Here is a 9,576-nt window from a genome sequence, read left to right on the forward strand (position 1 = left end):
CCTCTCCCTGCCCCCCCTCTGAGTTGGGATCTTGCCACAGAGCTGGAATTACATGTACACTACCATGCTTACATGTTCTTTGTTCTACTTCTAATTAATACAAATAAATAGCCTTGGCCTGAAAAGTATCAGCAGTTCCCATCCCGTACTGTCAGGCCAGCCATCTGACGCGTGCCCACAGTTCACAGCGCAGAACCAGGGCGCGTTGCCAACTGAACTGTGATTTTCTGAGGCAGTCGGAGGCTCATGCTCACTCTTCCTTTTTGTGGTCTGGAAACACACAGGCCTTCCACTTTCTCAGTTACCAGAAAGTCTCACCGGAGCTGCAAGCTGGGAAGACTAAGTCACCAGTGTTTGTGGAGCTGTGACACTGGCTCCTGAGCAGACTTCACTGTGTGATTCTGTTTCCTTCCTTTCCCCTGGGGCTGGGGACCAAACCTAAGCCTTACATGGGTGTTGTAAGGGCTCTGCCACTGGGCTACAACTCCAGTTCCCTCTATTTTCTGTGTTGATTTTTATATTTTTATAACTTTTATGTGTACATATGTGGTCTGTGTGTGCATGTACACACCATGTGTGCTTGTATGAGCATATATGTATGTGTGCATGCGTATGTGTGTGTGCGTGTATGTGTGTGCATATGTGTGTGTGTGCATGTGTGTATGTGCCCACAGAAGCCAGGAGAATCAGATTCTTCTAGAACTGGAATGACAGGCAGTTATGAGCCACCTGATTCGGATCTCAGGAAAGAGCAGCGTGCACTCTTACCATGGCAACATCTCTCCAGCCCCTCTGTGTGACGACTTTTAAACCCCTCAGACAGTATGCCTATGACAGTATACATGGTCTTGTTTTTTTCTGTTGTGTGTAGGACAGTTCTTCACAAATATGATCTGATTGACTGATCCCACTAGGGATCTTGATTTGGTTACTTTCCCAAGACTCTGAATGCCCAAACCGACCTCCCTGCAATAATAGAACAGTTCTCATGATAAACTTACCAATACCCATGATAGTAGGATCACATCCAGACACAAAGTAGCCCACAACTCTGGCCAGGGGTGTGAAGTTATGTTTTTTGACAGCATCTTCGCTGGCTATGATGACAGCCCCAGCACCGTCAGACACCCCCTTAGAAACAGAAGCAGGAGATTAGCCAGTAAAAGAAGCTGGTTCATCAAGGTTTGAGCTAATGGTTGAGTCAGCTACAGAGCAGAATGAGGTTTGGGCCTGTGCAGAAGACCACTGATAAAGTGAGGGATGCCACTGAAAGCGGGGTGGGGTGGGGGTGGGGGGAAGGCTGCTTCAGAGATCACTTAAGCATGGGGTAAAACTTCCCCAAGGGACCACAGGAAAGCATGCAGAAAAAGTGGGCAGGGCGGGAAGTCTGACATCAGATATGTGTAGATGTAAAAAGACATCTGGTGAATTGTGTGAGAGAGGATTGGTATGAGGTATGGAAAGTGACCACATAAGCCAGGAGGATTTCCTTTCAATGTCCCGAAAGGGTGAAGAAATCAGATTATCAAGGTCCCTAGCTACAAGATTTTGTGTTAAGACTGAAAACTCAACAAAATATAAACGCTACCAGTATAAGTTAAACAACTACAGGCTAGGACGCTTCTAGACATATCTGGAAGAGATTTCACAATCATTTGGAAGAAGGAATCCTGGTGGGAGGAATATAAGCAGATGCAATAACACACCGAGGCGTTCCCTGCTGTGACTGTCCCCTCTTTCTTGAACACAGGTGGGAGCTTCTGCAGTTGCTCCAGCGTTGTTTGGGGCCGAGCATGCTCATCCACTTGCATGGTCTGTTTGCCTTTCTTTGTCTTCACCTCAATGGGTGCCATCTCCTCATTGAAGTAGCCAGCCTCATTAGCTGAAACAGTAAACAGCCAAGATCAGAGCGAAGCTCCAAAAAGATATCAGGAGAGTGTGTCTGTCAACTCCTGATCTGTTCAGAGGGTTCTTCAGTTCTATCCTCCTCAGCAAACTGCTTTCTTATTAGAGGATTAAACATGCCATCCAGACTTTTTTAAAAAATTACCATTCATGGGGGCATGGTGTATGTGTGTGGGTGTATGTGGGGTGGGGAGGTGGTGTGGGGGACTAGGGGCATGGTGGGTGGGGGTAGGGACTTGTGTGTGGGGCGTGTGTGGCATGTGAAGAGAACAGCCTCTGGTGCTTGACCACTCTTCCCACATTGCTTGAGGCTGAGTCTTTCTGTCTTGTTGTTTGCTGCTTTTGGGGGGGTATATTGAGCTTTTGGGGATTCTCCTGTCTCTGCCTCCCATCTTTCATTGGGAACATGAGGACTGTAGATGGCTCTGCCATACCCAGCTTATGTGAGTTCTTGGGATTTGAACTCAGGTCCTCATGCTTGCACAGCAGGCATTTTAACTACTGAGCCATATCCTGAGCTCCTACTTTGACATTATTATTAAATGTTTCCCTTATGAGATTCTAGACTGACAGCTGTCTTAAATGTGGATGTAATAGCACTAAATACATTCGACTTTTTTAAATTTTTGGTGAAAAAAATAAGTAATTAAACCATCACCAAGCTACCTATGCCAGCAATGCTTGATGGCTGAAACAGTGATAGCCTGAAGAGATGACAAGAGCTGTCACTGATAGAATTATTGGTAAAACATCCTACCTACTTTAGACCTCCATAGATTAGAATGGACTGGAGTCATCTAGCACTTAAGCAACAGAGTTGGTCAGGAAAACTTACTACCTTAGAGTGTGTGTGTGTGTGTGTGTGTGTGTATGTGTGTGGTGTATGTGTGTATATATATGCATGTTTTCAGAGACCTGAGGTTTCCTGTTCTCATTCTCTGCCTTGTTCCCTTAAGAGTGAGTGTCTCACTAAACATGAAGCTTACTGTTCTGCTTACTCTGGCTAGCCAGCTAGCTCCTAGCATCCATCTGACACTTCTTTCTAATGCTGGAGTGAGGCCATGCTCAGCTTTTACACGGGTGCTGGGGATTCAAACTCAGGTCCTTGTGCATGTGTAGCAACATTCTTACCCACTGAGCTGCTTGCCAGCCCTCTACCTGAACTCTGAGATCACTTTTCAGTTGAAAAGATAAAAAACAAACAAACAAACAAACAAACAACCCCCCTTTCCTTATCTGCTCTTATTTAGCTTGATTTTCCTCTTTGAGAAACAGGAAAGGATATCTCTGTTTTATAGGTGTTCTGTGAGTAACTGAAGTCAGGCACCTTCTCTAGGACAGAATTAGAAATCCCAGAGATGACTTGGTGCCCTCTGGACCAGGAACACCTTAGAAATAACTGAAGCTCAGACGAGTTGGATGACATCAGCTCCATCCTGTTTACTCCTCTGAGTGGACTGACACCACATCAAAAACGTCCCCAATCCACTGAATTACAGTAACAATAGTTCAGTTAGATTCTTTTTCAGAGGACTAATAAATCCTTCAAGCTGTTATTGATAACTCAATAGCTGCTCTGATCCTCATTCTGGAGAAAAGTGTGTATCATGAGGCCGGAGCATGAGGGTCTTGGACTAATTAACCCTGAGTCAGTTACAATGAGGAACAGGAGAAAGAGACATCAAAAGATGCCCACTGGCCTTCCCCCAGTGGCAGATCCCCTCTCTGTAGGATTACGACATGGATCATGGGAAAGGCCAGTTATCTACTTTGGACTGGAATGGACTGTAGTAGACTACTGTTTCTACAATAAGGTAAATCAGGAAAAATACCAATTTTTTTTCTTTCCCTGAATCAGGGTTTTACTTACTTTGCATTCCTTGGCTTGCCTAGAAATTGCTATGAAACCCAGGCTGGCCCAGAACTCACAGAGTTCTGATTGCCTCTGCCTCCTGAGTGCTGGGGTGTAAGGCATGTATTATTGTGGTTTGGCTACTTTATTTTTGATATGACTTTACAGTTGGCAAACAAAACAATACCTCCAGAAAAGAAAAACCCCAAACTCTTCCTCCACTGTTGTACTGAGCATCCCCTCTTGTGAGGTGAATCAAATGCCTCATTATGGGAACCAGGACCAGTTCAGGACAAAATCCCCACATTCAGATGGGACCAAGTGATGTTCCACTTTTTTTTTTTTTATTAGATTATTCACTAACTTATTACTTATGTGTGTATGTGTGTCTATGTGAGTTTCTAGGCACCAAATACCCGCACATATCCATGGAAGCCCAAGGGCATCAGATCCATTGGAAGCTGAGTTACAGGCGGTAGTGAGCCACCTGATTTGGGTGCTAGGAACCAAACCTGGGTCCTCTGTAGGAGCAGGAAGCACTCTTAATGGCTAAGCTCTCCTCAGGAGCCCCAAATACCTCTTAAAAATATTTAATTTTTAAAAATTGTATGTGAATATGTTTTCTTTGTATGGATGTCTGACTCATGTATGCTCTGCCAATAGAGGCCAGGAGGGGGATTGGATCCTTTGGAACGGAAGTTCCAGGCAATAGTGAGCCGCTATGTGGGTGCTGGAAACCAAACATGAGTTCTCTGCAAGAGCAGCCGGGGCTCTTAATGGCTAACCCATCCCTTTAGCTCTCCACACTCCTGTTAAAAGCGGCACTAACTTATTTCAGAAGAGAAATGCCACATGAAATTTTCAGTAACAGTAACTCTGAAACTATGAGTTTTAAAACCACATTACTGTATGACCACTGTACCCTTCAGGATGAAACCTCCCCTGTGCCCTCTCTATACCAACCAGCTTTCCACCTCTGCTGGGACTGCAAGGCGTATCTGTCACAGTCTTCTCTGCTTATGTTGTATTTTGCAGCAAGGTTCTCTGCAGTCATTCCCATGGGCAGCTTAACATGTTGATCTGTTAATCCTGCCCACAAAGTATCTTCCAGCTAGAAGGACATCAGGCAGTAGTGTGTTAAAGCATTATCTTTGGAAGGAACATGTCATAATATGTCATAATTTCTTTAGATCTCTATAACAATCGCATTAATTATTTCCAATCATATTTGATTCTGGGACACTGAGAAAATCTAATATTTAAAGAATATCCAATGTCTCACAAATCAAATGAATGCCACTCTACATACAGAACTGTAAGTGTACAAGAGGAGAGTGCAGGAGTTTACTCCACAACCGTAAGTGCCTGCTTTGGTGAGAAGCCCAACACTGGGCACTTAGATAGGGTGTTCCTGCAGCCCCTTTAAGCAAACTGTCATGTGGTTGGGGGGGGGAAGAGCAGATGCCCAGCTTTTCCAGCCCCGCCCTTCAGTGACAGGTGCAGTTGGCTCTATTTGTTATTACTAGATCAAGAAGACCAGAGACAGAGTCACTGAGGAACAGACAAGATTGACAGGCATCACCACACCATCGGAGCATCTGGGAGTGATGTTCCCCTTGACACTGCCCATAATCTTCAAGTCGCCATCTTGGTAGAGGGATTTTTTTTTGTTTGTTTATTTTTGTTTTTTGAGACAGAGTTTCTTTGTGTAGTCCTGGCTGTCCTGGAACTCACTCTGTAGACCAGGCTGCCCTTGAACTCAGAAATCTGCCTGCCTCTGTCTCCCAAGTGCTGGGATTAAAGGCATGTGCATGTGCCACCACCGCCCGGCTTGGCAGAGAGTTTTTAAGTATATGCAATGTCTGAAATACTTGGGCTCTCTAAGTCTAGTTTTCTTAGTTTCCAAAGGACGAGGTGAGAAAGTGAGAGAAGAGTGGAAGTCAGTTGTCACTATTACAAAGTTCTCCTTGTACAAAAAAAATTATTCATTTACATTATTTTTAGTGTGTGCATGTGTGTGTGGTAGGCATGTTGTGTATGAACGTGAGTGTGAGGAGGTATGTGCACATACAGAAGCCAGAAGAGGATCTGACAGTTTTCTCTACTGCCTTCTACTTTACGCCTTTAGGATGGGTCTCTCACTGAAGTGGAGGCTCTGTTTTAGCGAGGCTGGCTTGCCAGAGTATTCCTGGGATCTGCCTGTCCCTATTTCTCAATACCAAGGCTAAAGACACGTGCAGTCACACCCAGCCTTTTATGTGGTGCTGGGGACTTGGCCTCAGGTCCTCGTGCTTGCACAGCCGGCACTCTTACTGAGTGGTCTCATTGGCTTCTGGACAATGCAGAAAAACACAGAAGGCCATTAGCCCTTTCCTGTGAGCAGGGCAATGCACTGCCCTCCTGTATCACAGCTGCTGTTCCTACAGACAGCTCTCAGAGGTGGAGGACCACGTTTTCTTCTGACAATTTGATCAAACAGATGTATGCCGACTCAGCACTTTCTGTGATGAAGAAACCTAGCTGAACTCCCACAATCCACAGCAAAAGCCTAGTCACTAGGATCACTCATAAATAAATCTATTTCTTTTCTTCCTCCACGTTCCCTGTGGTTTCTTTGACATGTGAAGTATAATCCTGTGTGGATCCAAACACTAAAACTAATGAGTTTTGACATAGCCTATAAATTTTAAACCATATAAATCTTGGTGGTATTCCATGAACAAAGCTGGGTTCAAAATTACTCTTTTCTCCTTTAAAAAGTTACATTATTAAAATTATATATATAAATAGAAGAATTTATATAAGAAAGTTAATGGTCCAAACCTTGATATCTAATCCAAGCTTGGTTCCGAAGCGCATGTTTCTGACGCAGAAGGGGGACTGGCTCATGCTCTCTGTTCCCCCACACAAGACGACCTCGGCGTCTTTTGAACAGATTTCCTGTTGAAAAACAGACACAAAATTCCTTCTACTGTATCCGGAGTATGAGTTGAGAAACACAAAAGCTTTATTACTTAGTGGTGATTTAAACAAATACTGTGTCTTAATTTATAATAACCTAAAAAGAAATGTTTAACGTTATTGAAAAGCTGATGTTAAAGAATCTACTTAAAGACACCAGTGGGTGAAGTGAACAGCCCTCAGCTGGGTGTGCCAGAGTAGCATACCTCACCTATTTCGTCTGTTCTCTGGTAGGGTCTCATTCTGCAGCTCACCTTTTGGCTGGGGAGGTGTGGTGAGCCTTCACCTCAGCCTCCTAAACTCTGAGCTTATAGGTGCAAGCCACACCTAAGTACAATGATTCTTATTTCAATATTAATCTGGAAAACCCACAGAGATACTAATCTCTGGTTTAAAAATATAATAAAGGGCACATTGATTTAAAAGTCATAAAAATTAGGGTAAAAGTCCTATTAATGGAACTGGTGAATTAGGAGGCTCATAAAGAGGATCTACTTTATTTTTCCAGCTCTTGCTTTCCATCTCTCAGAAAAGATGCAAATAATGAGCTTCTAAGAGGCAGGCATTGTGTTTAAAGTTAATTCTGGGGGAGCAGGGACCCACAAAGTATGTTGTCACAGAGACCAATGTGAAGACAGCTCCCCCACATGCTATGCCTGTGTTAATTACCTGGAGGCACTGAGGGATCAGAGGCTGCAATGCACTATTGAAGGGGAGCAGTTCTTCAAATACCTATCAGCACGTTCAGAGAGGTACATAGGGAGGCTGCCCATACCTGACATCCGCTCACGATGGACTGGAAACCAGAGCCACAGAGCCTGTTGATGGTGAGGGCCCCAGTCTCTGTTGGGATTCCCACTCTCAAACCCACATGCCTCGCCAGGTATGCTGCATCTGAAGAGCTCTGGACAGGAAAAAAAAATTCACTTCATAAGAAAGGCAGTAACAATCAAAGAAGACATGCAAATGCTTTTTTTTTGCAGCCAATCTAGCCAGTGAGCTCCAGATACAGTGAGACCCTGACTCAAAACATAAAGTGGAGGGATGATGTCCTGATGTCAACCTCTGGTCTTGGGCAAACACGCGCACATACACACACACAAGACACATACACACAGGCAGTATATAATACCTTTATTACAGGAAAGGATCAAATAAATTCAATAAATCATGAAGAACTGGTCCACAGCAGTAAAGTTTTTACAGTGTTCACTACACTACTCTTTTGTAGAGGTCTGAAATTTTTCCAAATTAAACCCAACAAATTTTGTACACTTATGGGTTAGTGGTTTAGAATGTTGAGTGGAAGGAGAAGGAAATCAGAAGAGCATCATCTAACTTGGTGACTATTTCATTATTTACGGGAAATCATCTTATTTTACAAACCAATGGAATTGAACAGATTGTACTCAATGGGCATTCTTTTGTAGTTCTCTTAAAATATCTTATTGTATGTATTTACCTATTTACCAATAATGAACTAGTTTATTTGAATATGTATACATGTGTGTGTGTGTATTTGCTTGTCTGAGTTCACATGTCTGTGTGCACATGTGTACTCATGAAGGGATCAGAAGTTGACAAAGGGTATCTTTTGCAGTCAATGCCCACTTATCTACTGTGGTAGCATCTATTTCTTCAGAGCCCACTGCTTTGGCTACTGTAAGTAGTCAGTTTGCTCAGGGGATCCTGCTTCTGCCTCCCAAGAACTCAGCAGGCCACCACACTATCATTCCCATAGGTACTGGGGATCCAAACTCTGGCAGGCACTTTATCCACTCTCCAGATCCTAAATGAGGAATTTTTTTTTAAAAGATATATTTATTTTACGCATCTGAGACAATGGTCACTGTCTTCAGACATACCAGAAGAGGGCATTGGGTCCATTACAGATGGTTGTGAGCCACCATGTGGTTGCTGGGAATTGAACTCAGAACCTCTGGAAGAGCAGTCAGTTCTCTTAACCACTGAGCCATCTCTTCAGTCCCTAAATGAGGAATTTTTACAAAAGAAAAATACACGCACTGAACCACTAGGAAGAACACTGGGCTGCACGTCTGGACCTGGGCTGGAGTGTGCACACCATGGTTTTCAGGCAGCACGGGCTTTGGTGTGACCACACCTGTGAACTTAAGGTGGGAAGAGTCATCTGCAAAAGGATTTTGCATGTCTTTTGTAGAGGCAGAGTAATTTTGATTATTCAAATAGCCTAACTCTGAGTCTGACTGAATGAATTCTTGAGGCTTTAACAAATGAGTTAATATATTCCTACCTCTGTGTTCTAGTGTGGTTCTCCTGCATGATGCACACACACCAGACACCTACTTTGGCTGCTGTTTTCTGAGAATCATTTCCCTTTTTGTTTTATCTTCTCCATGGGCCCTTACAGAATGACTCTGAAGTCAGTTTTAGCCCTGAGACACTTAGGACAGTAGAAAAAGCTTATTGTAAGAGGAAGACAGAGAACAAGATGATTGAAAACTGGCATCTGAGTATGATTGTGCTCAATGCCTTGACAAACTCAGTAACAGGCAATAGGAAAGAGCTGGGCTTGGTGGTGCATGCCTATATTCAGGAGGTTGAGGCAGGAGGACTGCAAGTTCAAGGGTAGGCTGGGCCACACAGCAAATGTTAAGACCAGACTGGGTAACTTAGTGAGATCTTGACTCAGTATAAAAAGTGGGAAGCGCTCTGAGGGTGTTAGTGGAGCAACTGCTTAGCACACCGGAGTCCTGAGTTCCTGTTCCAGTACAAGGAAATAAAAATACTGATTTTAGGAACAGAAGCTCAAACACAACAAAACTGATACTATTTATCACGGGTACTATTTATCAATAAAGCTGATACTATTTATCACT

At 43.6% G+C, this 9,576-nt stretch overlaps 1 protein-coding gene across 1 annotated transcript in view; it reads right to left on the reverse strand.

The window, feature by feature from the left end:
- Acaa2 (acetyl-CoA acyltransferase 2) overlaps positions 1 to 9,576 on the reverse strand; it is a 26,247-nt gene that overhangs the window by 8,649 nt on the left and 8,022 nt on the right. The window contains exons 3-7 of the mRNA XM_028776755.1: positions 7,494 to 7,622; positions 6,581 to 6,697; positions 4,721 to 4,868; positions 1,707 to 1,882; positions 1,002 to 1,131 (exon numbers count right to left, since the gene is read on the reverse strand). Of these exons, the coding sequence (XP_028632588.1) occupies positions 1,002 to 1,131; positions 1,707 to 1,882; positions 4,721 to 4,868; positions 6,581 to 6,697; positions 7,494 to 7,622 (700 nt within the window). The remainder of the gene's footprint in view (positions 1 to 1,001; positions 1,132 to 1,706; positions 1,883 to 4,720; positions 4,869 to 6,580; positions 6,698 to 7,493; positions 7,623 to 9,576) is intronic.

Source organism: Grammomys surdaster, unplaced genomic scaffold (assembly GCF_004785775.1).
Source record: "Grammomys surdaster isolate TR1022 unplaced genomic scaffold, NIH_TR_1.0 272, whole genome shotgun sequence".
NCBI lineage: Eukaryota > Metazoa > Chordata > Mammalia > Rodentia > Muridae > Grammomys > Grammomys surdaster.